This window comes from Dermochelys coriacea, chromosome 1 (assembly GCF_009764565.3).
Source record: "Dermochelys coriacea isolate rDerCor1 chromosome 1, rDerCor1.pri.v4, whole genome shotgun sequence".
In the NCBI taxonomy this organism is placed as follows: Eukaryota; Metazoa; Chordata; order Testudines; family Dermochelyidae; genus Dermochelys; species Dermochelys coriacea.
This window is the reverse complement of record NC_050068.2, coordinates 108031937-108048564: the sequence shown is the minus strand read 5'-3', so window position 1 is coordinate 108048564 and position 16628 is coordinate 108031937. Positions and strand designations below refer to the sequence as shown.

The 16628-nt window shown below is 42.2% G+C and overlaps 1 protein-coding gene across 1 annotated transcript in view; it reads left to right on the top strand.

Moving 5' to 3' along the window:
- The window catches only part of COL4A1 (collagen type IV alpha 1 chain), a 227669-nt gene that overhangs the window by 198103 nt on the left and 12938 nt on the right, over window positions 1-16628 (top strand). Inside the window, 9 exon segments of the mRNA XM_038392118.2 lie at window positions 940-1066; window positions 1147-1227; window positions 2208-2306; window positions 3589-3639; window positions 4518-4703; window positions 5715-5848; window positions 14128-14200; window positions 14875-14946; window positions 15299-15427. Of these exon segments, the coding sequence (XP_038248046.1) occupies window positions 940-1066; window positions 1147-1227; window positions 2208-2306; window positions 3589-3639; window positions 4518-4703; window positions 5715-5848; window positions 14128-14200; window positions 14875-14946; window positions 15299-15427 (952 nt within the window).

Genomic DNA, 16628 nt, shown 5'->3' with positions numbered 1-16628 from the left:
AATGGGTCTAGACTTGAGGTGGCTGTCAGTCTAGGTTCCAAAGGCAAAGAAACCAACAGAAGTCAACCCTCCCCAATGTTGGCATTGAAAACAGAAGATGATGATGATGGGCGGGCGTGTATATTTATGTGTGTGTGTATGGAGGATCTCATATACTCCATGGCACAATGGTACTGAATTTTGCGGCAGTGTTAATTTATTCTATCTCCATAAAATAAAATAATTTACATCCCTGAAAATGAAAGAAATTAATTCTTAAAAACTGACTAAGAAGGTGCAAAACACACTATACTAAAACATATCCTGATTTCCCTTCCTTACAGGCATTTGAGGAGGTTAAATACATTGAAAGATTGTGAGCTGTTCAGATAATATAGTAATGGGTGCCATATACATGCCAAGTACTTACATAAAGTATGTAAATATGTGGAGTGTCAATATACATTCACACTCCACATATTCTGAAAGGGGTTCTGATGTTGGTTCACCAGACTTTTTGAAGGCAAAAATTTAGAGTAACCTTTGAACTTTGAAGTGAAAATTATAAAATTAAACCCTGTGTATTTAATAGCAAATAAATAATTTTGATAATGTGGACTTAGAAGGTGACTAAATGCATGTGCAATATATAAGTTATGTGGGTAACTTGTAGAAAACTGCAATCTTTATCACTGGAAAAAAAATGATAAAAGGCCCCCAATGAAGCGTATAAGAAGGCTTCTAGTCGTCTATGCACTACATAAATAGAATGAATTCAGATAATTGTGTGTTTGTGAGCCTACAGGCTTCACTGAATTTAATCATAAATAAGGAGGATGAAATTCTTTAATACGATGGTGGATACAATGGGGGGAAATTATGCAATATTGCAGAACATGCTTTGCCATTTTACCACATCTTAAATGTGTGGCTTTTATTGTTTGCTTTTTTTCCCCATAGGGAGAACAAGGAAGGTCAGGTGTTCCTGGCTTCCCTGGTGAAAAAGGTGAAAAAGGTAGCACAGGAATTCCAGGAATGCCTGGTCATCCAGGTCCCAAAGGATTACCTGGCATTGCAGGATATCCAGGCAAGTCCTAAAAACATTTAATGTAAAACTAACAAGCTCAAATGTACAGTCAGTGAATCAAATCTTCTTGCTTTCTTTAGGCAGTCCAGGTAGCCATGGAGAAAAGGGTGAAAAAGGACTCTCTGGCTTGGGTGGTATTCCAGGTTTAAAAGGAGAAGCAGGTAAAGAATCCACTTCATTTTTAAAAAGCACCATTTCGAGTGTGCTTTCTACTTTAAAAAATGACTGAATAGTATTGTGGGCTTCTGTATTTATTTTGTCTCAAAGATTCCTGGTCACATTTGTTCATTTTACAAGTGAAAACTTTGGAGTTGGAGGGCGGAGGGGCATTGCAAGACAAAACCAATCATTTTAAGATGTGGGGGGACTGGTTCTTTAAAGCTGTGTGTAGGACACTTTTTCTTCAGTACCATTTGTTGCTACCATCATCTTTTTTATTGTTACCCAATTACATTTGAAATCCCTCACATTGACCTTTAGGGCCTGATCTCCACTATCTTACACTGGTGTAATGTCACTGGGGTAGAACTAGTATGCTAAAGTCAAAGTGGAGAGTCAGGCTTTATAGGGTGATTGTATGAATTCTCATGGCCCAGTTCTCTCTCTGCAGGACATAAGCACTTCATATTCAATGGGTGATACTGAGGGAGAAGACTCAAGCTCTTATACTTTAGTCTTAGCTGGGTTCACAACTATTACTATAAGAAACTAAAACAGGAATCGGCAACCTTTGGCACATCCCTCGGCCTGCGCTGCTTCCTGCAGCCCCATTGGCCTGGAGCGGTGAACCGTGGCCAGTGGGAGCTGTAATCGGCCGAACCTGCAGGCACTGCAGGTAAACAAACCATCCTGGCCTGCCAGCGGATTTCCCTTGATGGGCCGTGTGCCAAAGGTTGCCGATCCCTGAACTAAAAGGACTGATTCTTCTCTTATACTGGTGTAATTCAGGAGCAACAACAGTGAAGGCAGTGGAGTTCTGCCAATGTAATACCTATGTAAAGTGAGAACAGAATCAAGTCTATAATGAATAACTGCCATTTTACTTCAATGGGAGCAGCAACATAACCTACGTTTCCATTGAGAGAAAGATGTGTAAAAATCTGATGGCTGGATTATAAAATAGCAATGAATGATTTTTCAGGTGAGCCTGGTTCTGAAGGTCCCTCTGGTGTCCCTGGACAGAAAGGTGAACAAGGTTATGATGGAATACCAGGTTCGCCTGGACCAAAGGGTGACCCAGGTAAGCATCATGCCATGTTACCTTTCTTTTGTGTTAAAATGTACATATATGTCAGATATTTATTACAGAAATGCACAGGAAGTGTCTGATTGCACAGTCAAAAAGATGGAGGACCATGTAGTTTTTAGGTGCTTACATTGGGAGGATTATATACTGAAGTTTGTATAATGCCTTGCAAACTACTATAAAGCTGGTAATTTGGACAGAAAGTTTCTAAGGAAATTGGTAGGTCTGGTCTGAATACTGACTTTTCCCCCTGAGAAATTCGCAACAATAATCTTTGAAATATTTCAGTAAAAAAAATTGTTGGTTTTTCATGACAGAAGTTTTGAACTGATTTGTAATGAAAACTTTTACTTCAAATAGACATAAAATGTCATTTTGGTTTTTAAAACAAAAATATGTAAACAACATTTCATTTATACGAAACAGAAAATTTTTTTTTAAAAATTTCAGTGAGAAAAACACATTTTTTCATCAGAATCAAGAATATCTCCTCTTAACTTCCATTGACATACATTGACAAGGACTGCAGCATTAGACCCCTAAAGTTGGCATGGATATTTAAATCCAAAAGAATATTATATTCTTCACATGATCATTCCTGAAAAGGTATAAATTGGAGGGGAAAGAACCATGTGTACTGTTAGTGCAGTTTGGACCAAATCTTGAGATCCTTACTCAAAATTTCAATAAAGTCAAAAGGGGTTTGCCTGAATAAGGACCTCACAATTTGGCTCTTTATGACTTAAAAAAGAACATGCAAAAAAAAAAAAAGACTGAGCACCCTGCATCAACCACCATCAACAAATTATACCTAAAGTAAACAGTATTAGTTAGCCCTCACACTAAATTCATCTTCGCTTAGTTCATGTAGCACTATGGAGTCCTAACCCAGCTTTGAGGGAGATGAGTGCCTTTAATTAGTTGCATTGTGCATCAGTGTTAGCTTGAAACAAAAACTGTTGCAAAATCCGGCAGTATTTTAAAGATTTGCTGTTTAGGAAATCTTTCCCATAACAAATTTGCTGTGAAATATTGGCGCTGGCTCATCCTTTCTTCTTTATTGGTATGGTGGTGGCACTTAGGGGCCTCATTCACAGATAGGGTCCCGTTGTGCTGGACACAGTATAAATACATAACCGAAAGACTGTTCCTGCCTAGAAAAACTTGTGCATAAACTGTTCATTTTCAAGTGCCGGTGTCTGTTTTTATAATAGATATTAATTATGTATTAAATGTAACTATTGTCTTGTCTCATTTTTGCTGCCATTACTTGTAGGTATTCCAGGAAGAGGGCTTCCAGGATTTCCTGGTGCAAAGGGAGATAAAGGTAATATGAAATAAACAAAGTTTTAAAAACTTTATTCTGTAGTTCAAACTCATTTGCAACTGCATTCTTTTATGTGCTCCACTGTTTAAATCTAGAAGCAAAAACTCTGAGATGTCAATTACCAATTTTGATTACAGTAGCAGCATCTTGGACATCTTGAATTAGATTTGCCCTAAATAGGTAAATATTCTTAGTGTGGAATTTTCTCCAAGCTGTGTTGTGGTGAGATAATGAAAATAACTCCTATATTTTTATTGTGTACACTGCTTTTGAATTTGAAGTCCTTCTGTTTCCAGACTAATTTTGTAAAAATCAAAGTCTAGCTATTTTTCCTTTCTTTTACCATTTTATTGTACATATTTTCACCAGCCAATAAAATACATTGAGTGAGCAATGAAAGTTCTAAAATAAGCTTTAAATTACCTATTTATACAAACTTGGAAAAAAATTAACATGTTTTAAATGTTGATCTTGGTAAATCTATCCTCTTCTTCTGAACTAAACCCTGTTGTCCTTACCCAAGCAAAACTTCCACTGCGAAGACACAAGTGGAATTTTGGCTGATTAAGGACTTTAGGATTTAGCTCATAAGAAGAGTTAGTTGTGAGTGCAGTGGATGAAGGTGGTGGAAGTGGGTGAGCAATAAGCCACAAACAATTTAGCTATGCAGACCCTTCAGTTAAACTGACCATTTCTTTTACCTGATTCATGAAGATCTGGTAGAGAATAATGAAATTTCCAGAAAGAATTTCATTGTAATCCAAATGTCTAAAAAAAGATCAATATAGAAATAAAGGTTATCAGCCCATAATAATGCAAAATGTTTCAGTTATCATCATCCTTTGTCTAACTACTTTAGGGGCTGTTTTAAATCTTAGGTGCAAAAGGTGATGTGGGTTTTCCAGGATCCCCAGGAAGCCCGGGGATTCCTGGTTCAAAAGGAGAAGTAGGATTTGTTGGTCTGCAAGGTCTTCCAGGCCAACAGGGCATTCCCGGACTACCAGGGAGATCAATGGAAGGTCCTAAAGGAGACAGAGGACCCCCAGGTCAACCTGGACTTTCAGGTAAGTGATTAAAAATCTATGAACTGTAAAATATCTAATGTTTATGGTGATGATATGAGTTTATTATTTATTTTTATTACTAGTCAGCACTAAGGATATTAGTGATATCTCCTTTCTATTAAAAATATAATTTCATATTGCTTTGTATTAAAGTCTTTATTATGTTTCTTACCTTTTTATAGATTTTTTTTAATATAAAATAAAATCTTCTTAGTTGTCCTGGAAAAGCATTCTCCCAATGGACAGTTTTGCAGTCTATCCTAAAAGTGATCTGCCTTTGGGGTAGTTTAATCTCTCCTCTTAGCTCATTCCATCCATGAACCCCCTTGACCCAGAGCACTTTATCTGCAACTCCGATGTGCTTCATCCAGGGTTATATTAGTGGCTTTGTACCAGAGAGTGCAGTTGTCTTGTCAAGCCATGGATGGACATACCATAGCTGATGCTGCTGGGTCCCAGCCTGTTGATGTATTTGAAAATTGGGGTGAAGGCCTTGAGTTGGCAATGGAAGTGGATTAGAAGCCAATGGAGATTGTGGAGCACAGGAGTGAATTGCTTATAGCACTGTAGGCTGCCAAGTTCTGTGTGAGCAGAAGCCTCTGCATTGCTTCTTTTTCTGCCCCAGATACAATGAATTACAGTAATTCAGTTTGGAGAAGATTAATATGTGGATCACTATTGCAGATCCTTGTCCAGAGAAAATGTGAAGCCTCCTAGCTTCATATAGCCGAAGGAGAAATAAGATATTTCTTGATCCTTTCTCAACCTGCTTCTCCAGTAGCAGTGGTGAGCTCAGCAGGACCCTGAAGCTCTGAAACTATTTGAGCTGGAAACTGACCCATTGGATAAGTAGGTCCATGTCCTAGCTAGCTATTGAAGCATTCCTGCTCCTTGCCAGCTTTACTTTGATCTTGCTCACCTTTAACCTGAGCCGTCTGGTCCTAATCCAAATACTGATGTCTTGTAGAAAACAAATTTGCCAAGGAACTTTTCCCCACCCCTCCATTTTAGGTCTACCAGGTCCAGTGGGACCACCAGGATCTCCAGGCCTTGAAGGAGCCAAAGGAGAAAAAGGAAACATGGGTTGGCCTGGAACACCTGGAAGACTTGGAATCAAAGGTGATCTGGGATTCCAAGGCATTCCTGTAAGTTGCTTTAACTACCTTAGTGATTTCTCCCGTGTAGCTCAGTAGCACCTAGTGATCATTTTAGTTCTTCCAATTAATGGATGTATTAATCATAGATGTTTCTTTTTCAAACCAATAATACTTTATATCCAGAATACTTTCAGACTCTTTGCTGACTGTGCAAAGCAGGGATCTCAAACTCAAATCACCACGAGGCCCACATGAGGATTAGTACATTGGCCCAAGGGCCTTACCACTGAAACCTTTTCATACAATGATACAAAAGTATAGTCAAAAATGAAAAAAATGAAGAGTAATATAGTGTGCTATTAAAAGTAAATGTTTTAACTTTTTTAAAACTGTAATGAAAAGAGGGGTTTCAATAAAATATAAACACCTGTAGCTATTCCTTATGTGGTCAGTAACACTGATGATCTACACCGGGGTCTCAAACACGTGGCCTGCGGAGTTATTTCCTGTGGCCTGCCATAGGCACTGACTCTCTCCTGCACTGTGTAACCCTTTCCACCCCCTCCCCCCCCACACCCCAGTCACAGCACAAAGTTGAGAGGGAAACTGAGGCTCGCCTAGGAATTATAAAAATTTTACAGAAAATTTCCACTTCATCACAGACAATGTCCAGTGTCCCAACGGAGAGACTTCTGGGTGATGGGGGGGGGCGGACTTCTGGGTGCCCAGCACTCCTAACAGAGAGACCCCTGGGTGATGGGTGGGGGAACCCCTGGGTTCCCAGCACCCATAACAGAGAGACCCCTGGGCGATGGGGGAGGGACCTCTGAGTGCCCAGCACCCCTAACAGAGACCCCTGGACAATGGGGGGAGGACTCCTGGGTGCCCAGCACTCCTTACAGAGAGACCCCTGGGTGATGGGGGATGGTGCCCAGTGTCCCTAACTAACAGTCACAGGGGTCTCAAACATGTGGCCCTGCCCCTGCCCTGCCTCTTCCCACTCCTTCCCTGCCCCCATTCCAACCCCTTCCCCAAAGTCCCCACCCCTACTTTGTCCCCTCCCTGCCCCTATTCCAACCCCTTCCCCAAATCCCCACCCCTGCTCAACCTCTTCTCTGCCTCCTCCTCTGAGCGTGCCGTGTTCCCACTCCTCCCCCCTCCCTCCTGGAAAGTCCTAAGTACCGCCAAACAGCTGTTTGGCGGCGGGAAGTGCTGGGAGGTAGGCAGAGGAGTGGGGACGCAGTGCGCTCAGGAGGGAAAAGGTGGGGAGGGGAGCTTGGCTGCTAGTGGAGTCGGCGCCTATGGCGGGCTGCAGGAAATAACTCTACGGGCCATATTTTTGAGACCCCTGTTCTATACCCTTCCTCTCCGTATTTCTGCCTCCTCATTTCTTGAAGCACAGTTCTCTTCAGGTTGTAACTCATTCTTTCTTCTAGCAGGAAATTAAACTAAAATATAATAAAAATAGATGAATAAAAGCAGGGATAAGAGAGTAGGCATGGCACCATCACACTCATTGTACAGGATGACGAGGGACTCAGGAAAGGGGTCATTAAGATACTAGTGTGGGAAGCAGGATTCCAACAGTGGACTCAGACGAACAGATTCTTCATAATGTAAAGAATTATGAATTCATGAACACACTGGATATTCTTCTGTCTCCAAGGGACTGCTTCTACAGTGACGCTTAAACCCATGTCTTGAATTTTTTAAGCTGGATCCTTGTTGGTCACCAGCTTTCCATGTTCGGAGTAGCTGCATGTCATTAATAACTCTGAGAGACAGATGTTTTCAACAAGCATTGATAGCAAGATTCAAATATGCATTCTCTTTACTAAGTGTCCAGAGTGCTTATAAACAGAACTGAGTGAAAATCAGAATTTCTGTCCCACAGGAAATTCTGATATTTCAACAAATGATTTGTTTCCAAATCAGGACAAAGAATTTAAATTTTTCACAAAATGAAGTTCCAGTCATTTTCAATGGAAACATAACATTTCAACATTCCCAAATCAAAATGGTTCATATTGGTTTTATTTAGCTGACCCGAAACATTTCATTTCGAGTCAGTTAAACATTAAACTGCATCTTCCTATTATGTTGCATTGCCTCAAGGGAGTTGTGGTTCAAGTATCTGATGTCCCTATTCTCCCTCATGGACCAGTCTCCCAGGCCAGACTACATCTCCCATGAAGCACCAACAGCCATATGACTCCTGTGATGCACCATGATGCTAGGTCAGAGGGGAAACTGTGTTGCATCCTGGGAGATATAGTCCAGCCAGGGAGGCAACTTCTAGGAGAGAATGTCATATGAACTACAATTACCATGACCAATGTACCATCATAGGGAAATGTAATTTAAAGTTGAATTGACTCAAAATGAAACATTTCAGGTCAGTTCAACAAACTGAAATATTTCCTTTCAGGTGGAACCAACTCAGAGCAACATATTTCATTTTGGTTTTTCTGACAGAAAATTGAAAAACTTGGGCAAAATCAAAATATTCCTGTTGATTTTGCAGAAACTGCATTTTTTTTTGAAAAATCATTCTGATGGAAAATTCCCAACCAGCTCCAATGGTTGGTGTCAGGTTGGGGAGCACAGGCAAACAGTGTGTTTGAGGAAGGTAGCCTGAGACCCCTTGCCTCATGATTCTGACCTTCATTCTTGGTGCTGCTCAGGCCCAGGCCGGTAATTAGGCAGTGCAATACTCAGCTTATGCCCAGGCATGCTCCTTTTAAAAGAAAATAATTGATGTATGCCATGTGCTTTTTGACTACAAGTAACCACATCACTTTATTTTGTGAATGCCTCCCTTCCCCTTTCTAATGTCATTTCTCCCTGTGTACCTGCCATGGTATCTCTAACCTATTTTGTACATTTCTTAGTGCAAGGACTATGGCCCTGTTCCTCAAAGGTATTTAGGTGCCTAATTTCCATTAATTCCAAAGGGAGTTAGGTGCCTAAATACCTTTTTGGCTCTGGATATACATCTGTATTTTCTCTGCATACCTGTGGAGCTTTATGCAAATGTTATATTATAATCATGGCTTGTGACCACTGTAGTGTTTAGGACTTGTGTTAGCAATTTGTTGTGGGAATCTCTAAGGTATGCTTAGATGCTTATTCTGGATCAATTGAAGCAGAAACTAGAACCAGCTTCTACTGAAGGATGCTGTCAATAAATTCCATTGGGTAACTAGTGAGTTTACTATGCCTTGGGTGAGTCTTACAGCATGTGGCCTTGATTTTCCTCTAGCACAGGCTTAGTCTACACTACAAAGTTAGGTCAACGTAAGTTGCCTTGCATCAACCTATTTATACACGTATCTACCCTCAAATTTGTCTCCTGCCGACATAAGCACCCTGTTATGGTGATGCAGTAAAACCACCTCCCCAAATGACATTGAGCTGTAGTCAAAGTACTGTGGTTGACACAATTCAGGTGTAGACATTGCGTGACCTATGTCAATCCTAACAGTCCTCCAATAGTTGCATCACACTGACAGCTCTGGTCACAAATGTTGAACTCCACTGCCCAGGGGTCACAAAGACCAGAAGCCCCTCCCTTTAAAATACTGAGTATTTTTGAAATTCCTTTCCCTGATGGCTGGGCTTGGTGAGCACACACCTAGCAGCTCTCCTTTGTTGTGTGCAGCTACCCAACCGACTATGCCAACTACACACTCTAGACATACTCCTGCCTGGAGTAGACAGGAGGTATCGGATCACTTGTGGGGAGAAGAGACCGTTCAGGCACAGCTATGGAGCAGCCATAGAAACATGGACATCTATGAGAAGGGGATGCAGACGAAGGGGTACTACAGGGATCAGCAGCAGGGCCGCGGGAAAGCAAAGGAACTGTGGCTGGCATACCACAAGGCCCGGGAGGCCAACAGGCAATCTGGTGCTGAGCCACGGATCTGCCATTTTATGACAAGCTGCATGCTGTACTTGGCAGTAACCCCGCAGACCACTGTGGATGCCTCAGTGGAGCCTGAGATGTTGACCTCTGGCATGGACAATGAGGAGGAGGAAGGGAGATGTGGTGGGGCGGGCAATCTGGCTATGCCATGAGCCAGGACCTGTAGAGACTCTGCTGCAGCCTAGTCAGTCCCACGAGCCAGAGCACAATGCAAGAGATGGAACCTTGGGAAAGTGAGTGCATGCATTTTCCCTTTCCATGTTTAAATGTAAAGATGGCGCCTGGCCCATCCCAAGTTACTAAAGACATGCATCGACTTTTCATTGTTTTACTTATCTGAGAAGAGGTGGCAGTACAACAAACGGAGGTAGATTTGTTATCTTCTTTTCATTCCACTGTAGGATTAGGCATTGGAGGCCCTGCAGAGCAGTTTGTTGATGTACCTAGGAATGTTCCTTGTGTCCTCCTGAGAGATCTTGATGAAATTTTCAGAGTTACTCTGCAGTTCTCTCCTGGAGGTTTCTAGAGATATCTATCTTATTTCTTCTTCAGCGGTAGGACACTTTTCCACACCGCTCAACGATGATTTTGGCAGGCACCATTGTAGTAAGCAGGCTAGTGGCATGCGGTCCTGGGTGGCTTTGGGATGCCCGCAAAGGCTGTGTTCTCTGTGCCTCTGTGACATTCAGGAGTGAGATATCAGCTAAAATCACCACCACCTGTGAAAAATAGTGCCAGTACTCAGTGCCGTTGCCCTGTACTTGTACCCATTGAAATAGAGACCATGTTGTTTTATGCAACTGAAAATGTTAATACCCTCCTCCTTTCCCCCACCTGGCCCCTCACAGACAATACTCACCATGGCTGGGGCAGGAGAGCCGTGCTGTGCAGAGGCGTGCCGCAGCTGAAGTAGCAATAAGTATGTCTTATTACAAATTTTTATGGGAATGAGGGAAGGGAGTTTTGAAGCTTATCTTTCACTTTCCATTGTGACTGTACGTACAATTATACATATTTCCATTTTATCTGGAGCTGCTGCTGTTGCAGCCTTGAGGAGTGACCTTCCACACCTGGGGAATGCCTGACCCTATTGAAGAGGAGAAAGAAGGGGATGAGGGATGGTATGTTCCGTGAGATCCTGCAAACCAGTGCTGCACTGGACTGTGAACAAAGAGTTTGGTGGGCCAACATGGCAGACGGCATGAAGATGGATAGAGAGGACAGGAGAACATGGAAAAAGACCCAAGAATCCCGTCAGGAAAAAGAGAGATGCACCAGGACATAATGAGGCTTCTCAGGCAGCTAACACAAATGCTGCTGACCCTAACTGACCAACAATCACAAACTTGCCATCTTTCACAGTCCCTGGAGAAGTCCATGGTGGCAGCATTCTGCGCCCCTCAAAAATCCTCTTGGAACCATGGATCTCATCCCTAGCCCTACCACTCCATGCCAGGGGACAGTAAGGACAACCACATCTTCACATCCATGACCTATGAAAGGCACAGTTGGTGTATGTATCCAAAATGGACTGCATTTGTGCACTGAAATGGACAGAACTGCTTGCTGCCTTTCTAAATTTAAAGTTGCGTTCAGTTAATTTATGTTGGAAGTTTGTATTGTCCCTTGCTCTTCACATTATTTCATTTCACGGCTTTTGTCAGTGGAGGCAAGTCTATATTTTGAAAATAAATTCATTGTTATAGTTCACCCCACGTACTGCAGAATGTATGGCAGGATGCAAAGCTCCTAGTACTTGTAAGGGTACAGCACCCCAGAGGTCATAGATTCAAGGAAACACTCAGTCATAGGTGTAAATGTACAACAAGCACTGCATAATTCATAGTTTCAGTGAAAGACAGTGTAATAGTTATAAATTTGCAGCAAAACAGAATAATTCATAGGTTCATTATAAGACAAAAAGAGTTCTATGTATAAATGTACACCAAGCACAATTCCTAACAGCTCACAAACCTTCAGGGGCAGAGCATCATCAAGCACAGCACATTACTGTGCCTGACCATGGAAATGCTCTTTCAAAGCTTCCTGTAACCACATAGCTCCATGCTGGGGTCTTGTAATGGCCCTGGGGTTTGGCTGTTCAGAGTCAGCAGACATCTCCTCTACCATTGTGGCAACTACCCCCACCGCCCCTTTGCCTCACATAGATAATGCAGCAGACAACAGGCAGCTATAACCATTGGGCTGTTTTTCTCAGTGAGATCCAATCCACCAAACGCACCTTCATCTGTCATTTTTCACCTGCTGAGCTGGTAGCTGAATCTTTCCCTAGTGCTGTCAAGGTGCACAGGATACAGCTTCATAAGCCAGGGGAGCAAGACTTAGGCTGGGTCTTTCAGAATCACTATTGGCATTTCAACATCACCAATGGCAATCCGAGGGTCAGGAAAGAATGTCCCTGCTTGCAGGTTTCTTAAAGTCCTGTGTTCTGAAAGACGAGAGTGTCATGCACCTTCCCTGACCAGCCCTCAGTGTTGTTGGTGAAGCATCCCCAGTGATCCACCAATGCTTGCATGACCATAGATAAGTTGCCCTTTCTGTTGATGTACTCTGTGGCAAGGTGGGCTGGTGCCAAAATAGGGATATGCATGCCGTCTATCGCCTCACCACAATTTGGGAACCTGATTGCTGCAAATCTATCTACTATGTCCTGCCCATTTTCAAGAATCACAGGTCTGCATAACAGAAGATAGTGAATGGCCCTACACACTTGCCTGACAATAGCCTCCACTCTGGATTTTCCAACTCCAAAACGATTTCCCATGGAATGGGAGCAATCCAGAAATGTAAGCTTCCAGAGTGTGATCGCCACTCACTTCTCAACTGTCAACACTCTTGCTCTCATTCTGGTGTCCGTGTGCTGGAGGAATGGTGCAAGCTCGGAACACAAATCCGGCAATGTGGCTTTGCACGTCCAAAAGTTCTGCAGCTACTGCTTGATGTCCCAAATCTGCATTATGATGCAATCCCTCCAGTTAGTGCTCATTTCTCCAGCCCAGAAGCTGCACTCCACCGTTGGCAGTTGCTCCATGAATACCACCAACAACCTTGTTTTTCACTATGTCCCTCAACAACCTGTCCTCAAAGAAATTGTCATGTCTGCTGTTGTTATAGTTCTTCTTGCGGCTCTGATGGTACCGGAGAATCATGCGGCTTGTATTTGCAACACTCATGAGAATGGTACAGTGGTGTGGAGATCCATGCTTCTGTCAGAGATAGCAGACACCAAACTGTGCTGTGTGGTTTGTGAGATCTTATTTAAAAAAAACCCCACATAATTATGGGATATGGATGGCATTATGGGATATGAAGAAAGTTGCATACTAGGAACTTGACCCCTAGCTCCCAGAGATCCCTAGGTGAGTTATTTATATACCACAACACATTGCAAAAACTTCCCAGAAGGCAGTGTGCCAGATGGCAGCACGTGGCACACTGGGATACCTACTCATAATGCACCACACTTTGTATTGACACAAATATTCCTGGTGAATACGTGCAGCACCGATGTAAGCAGTCAAGTGTGCACAAGCATGAGCGATACACTAACTTCGGCAGCTGTATGCTAACATACCTTGCATTGACCAAAGTTTGTAGTGTAAACATGGTCTTAGACTATTGTAAAACTGGTATAATCAATTTCACTGGAGTAGTTCATTTACAGCAGCATGTGTGAAAGGAAAATCAGGCCTTGTGTGTTAAACTTCTTCGCTCCTAGACCAGTTCAGCACTGCTGAAAAGACCAAGTCCCCTGCAAGGGAACTTGAGGTTACTGAGTAACTTTCATCTCATTCCATATATGTACTAATCCTTTCTGTGACCTGAAATATCCTATCTTCCTTCTGGGGTCACCAGCTGTTCACTGTTGTGAATTGGTTAAATGGCTGTGAAATCATCCAAATGGCTTCACTGTCCAATCAGAATATGGCTTTGGCCAAAAAGAGTCTGAAGGGTTACCTGAGGCCAGCCCCCTGAGTCTAGGATACTCTGAATGAGTGCTCTATTTAGTGATACTTGTCCCCCTTCTAGTGTTTTTTTCATGGTGTCATTTCCCAAGGCTCAAGGCCATTTGATTTGTTAAACTTTTATTGAGCCACCTTATTTTGTCCCAGTGTGTTCGCAAGATAAAGCATAGCATAGCACAGATCAACACACAGGCTGTTCTGCCTGCTTACCACAAGCCTTTGTTTCTGAACAAAGCCTTCTCATTTGAGCAATGTAACATTAGAGGAGGACCATCTTTGCATTGAACGGCTTGTCTTTGATTTTAGAAATTACCGACCTGAGTGTTTTTTACAGCTTTCCAAACCCCCATGATTATTTGAGAGGTGTATCATAGCAATACAGGATAACTCATGTCTGTCTTCTTTTTAAACAGGGTAGTGCTGGTTTACCAGGAGGTATTGGTCCAAAGGGTGATATGGGACCTCCAGGAGTTCCTGGGTTTCAAGGTGAGGAGAAATATGTAATTTGTGTATAGTTACAAAATTATTGTTCTCTAACTTCATGTAAGGTAGAGGGAGATTGTGCTTTCCCCGCCTCCTTTATCAAAAGAAAATATTAAAAAAATGTTAATCTAGCATCCCACAAATACCGTAGCCTTAACTTTGAAGCTACTTCAGAAGCCAGAAGAAGGATAACATTAATTTCTCAGTAATTTTTTCCTTTCCTTGTTCTGTAGATTGTACAATTCATATTTGCTTTTGAAGAAGAATGAAAAATCAACGTCTGTATGTCCTAAGAATAGTCAGGGTTTTCTTTGAGATGTGGTCTGACAGGTGCTAAACTTGAGGCTGCTTACAAGTAGACAAACCTTTTCTATCACTTCCACTATCATTGTTATGTTTATTAACATTTTAAGTGTAAGAAAGAATGCAGCTGTCAATACATTTAAAATGTATCTAAATTTAGAAATCTGAGTGTGACTTTGTCTTCAGTTATCTTTTAATTGAATATTGATGGCAGTTTTATGTGATCACTTCATATGCCCTTTTCCTGCAAACATTTGAAATCAAAGGAACTGCTCATGTGGGTAAAGTTACTCATGTGTCTAAGCATTTGCAGGATTGGATCCATTATTCAGCATACGAAGTTTTAAAACAAGAATTAATGTGTTTGACTTCAGGTTCAAAAGGGTCTTCTGGCTTCCCAGGTCTCAAGGGAGAACAAGGTGACCAAGGGTTTCCTGGCTCTAAAGGTATGGTAAGCTTATGTGTTTTTCAGATTTTCAAAATAGGTATTTTTTTTACCTAACTATGGCATTATATCACCCTTTGCATTTTTTACAACATAAAAAAACCCCAGAATGTGGAAGTGAGTGAATAGAATCTCAACCTCAAAATGTACAGATTATAAACATAATTTACAGTTAGGTGTAAGCTCTTAGCTCTTAGAGCTAGGTTTCTATCCCAATATATTTGTACAGAGCCTAGCACAATGGGGCCCAATCCTTATTGCGACCTTTGGGTACGAATGCACATCACTATTATTTATTTATATTGTCTGATAACAAACACTTTCTTTTGTATTTGCTTCATCAATTTTGACAGGTTTACAAGGTCCACCAGGTCCTCCAGGTCCTTATCAGCTTCTTAAAGGGGAACCAGGTTTACCTGGCCCTGTCGGACCAGTTGGTCTGAAAGGGCTCCCTGGACTTCCAGGTCCAAAAGGACAGCAAGGTGAGAGAGTCTTAAAGTTGCATATAGGTGGTGCATAATGTAGAAAAAAGCTATGACAGGCTGAGCATTAGCAGGCTATTGTCTGTTCAGCTGCTTCTCCAGCCATGTCTGTAGTGGCTGCCTATAGGAAAATGATGCTTCTCTTTGAAGTCCCAGTACACAGGAATGCCAAAAACAGGTCTTCAACAAGGAGTCCCCACTTCCTCTCTTAGCCCAGCATTTCTGTGGAACCGAGCAGCATTTAGCATGAAACTTACACCTAAACTGGAAGGTTTAAATTTTTTAAAGAGATTCAGAGAAGCAGGGAGAAAGGGGGAGAGGGGTCAGGAAAGTAGAGGGCTGGCATAAGTAGGCGAGGGACGGTAGCATTTTGAATTGGCATGGGGCGGGCATAGGAAGCTGCAGTTCAGAAGAGTTCCAAAATCGCTAACATTTTAAAGGAGAAATTCCTTCCCCCTGCTCTCCATTATTTTATATGGAGGTGATGGGGAAATAAGGTGAAAGATAGTTTGTCGTTTTGCATTATCTGTTTAACATAGAGGGCACGATGATTCTTCTTGGTATTGGGGCCATATCTGTTCACTGTTGTGAATTGGTTAAATGGCTGTGAAAACATCCAAATGGCTTCACTCTCCAATCAGAATGTGGCTTTGGCCAAAAAGAGTCTGTAGCCATGCTCCAATGGTTATCTCAAAGCCTTAATGTCACACGGCACTGCACAGGATCTGCAGAAGAACAGGGTGTAAATGAAATATCGGGAGCAGAGTGGAAGTCCCAGGTCGGTGCTGGTACTGTTAAACTGCATCCCTTGCATACCGCAGCCTGGTATTTAAATGAGAGTGAAAACACTCTCAAACAGCTACAAAATAAAGCACTGACCTAACGGGTAAAGCCCAAAACCAATTTGACAAAGACCTAGCAGGGCTGTGAACTTGTTACTGACTTGGGGCTCTCTTTATGGGCTTTTACTTGAAGCTTCTTCAGTTTTGTATCCCTGCGGTCATAGAATGAGGAGAAAGACCTGTCCGTCCCCCTCACTGTCCGGACAAATGCTCGCAGGGAATCGGTTGCTGCAGATGTGCACCTCCCATGGCTATATTTTGATCTTCTCCCATCCCATACCCATCCACACCTTTCACCCAGCAGGCACCCCCACCTACCTGCTCTGGGTACTGGCATTTACCCTTAGGTACTGGGCATG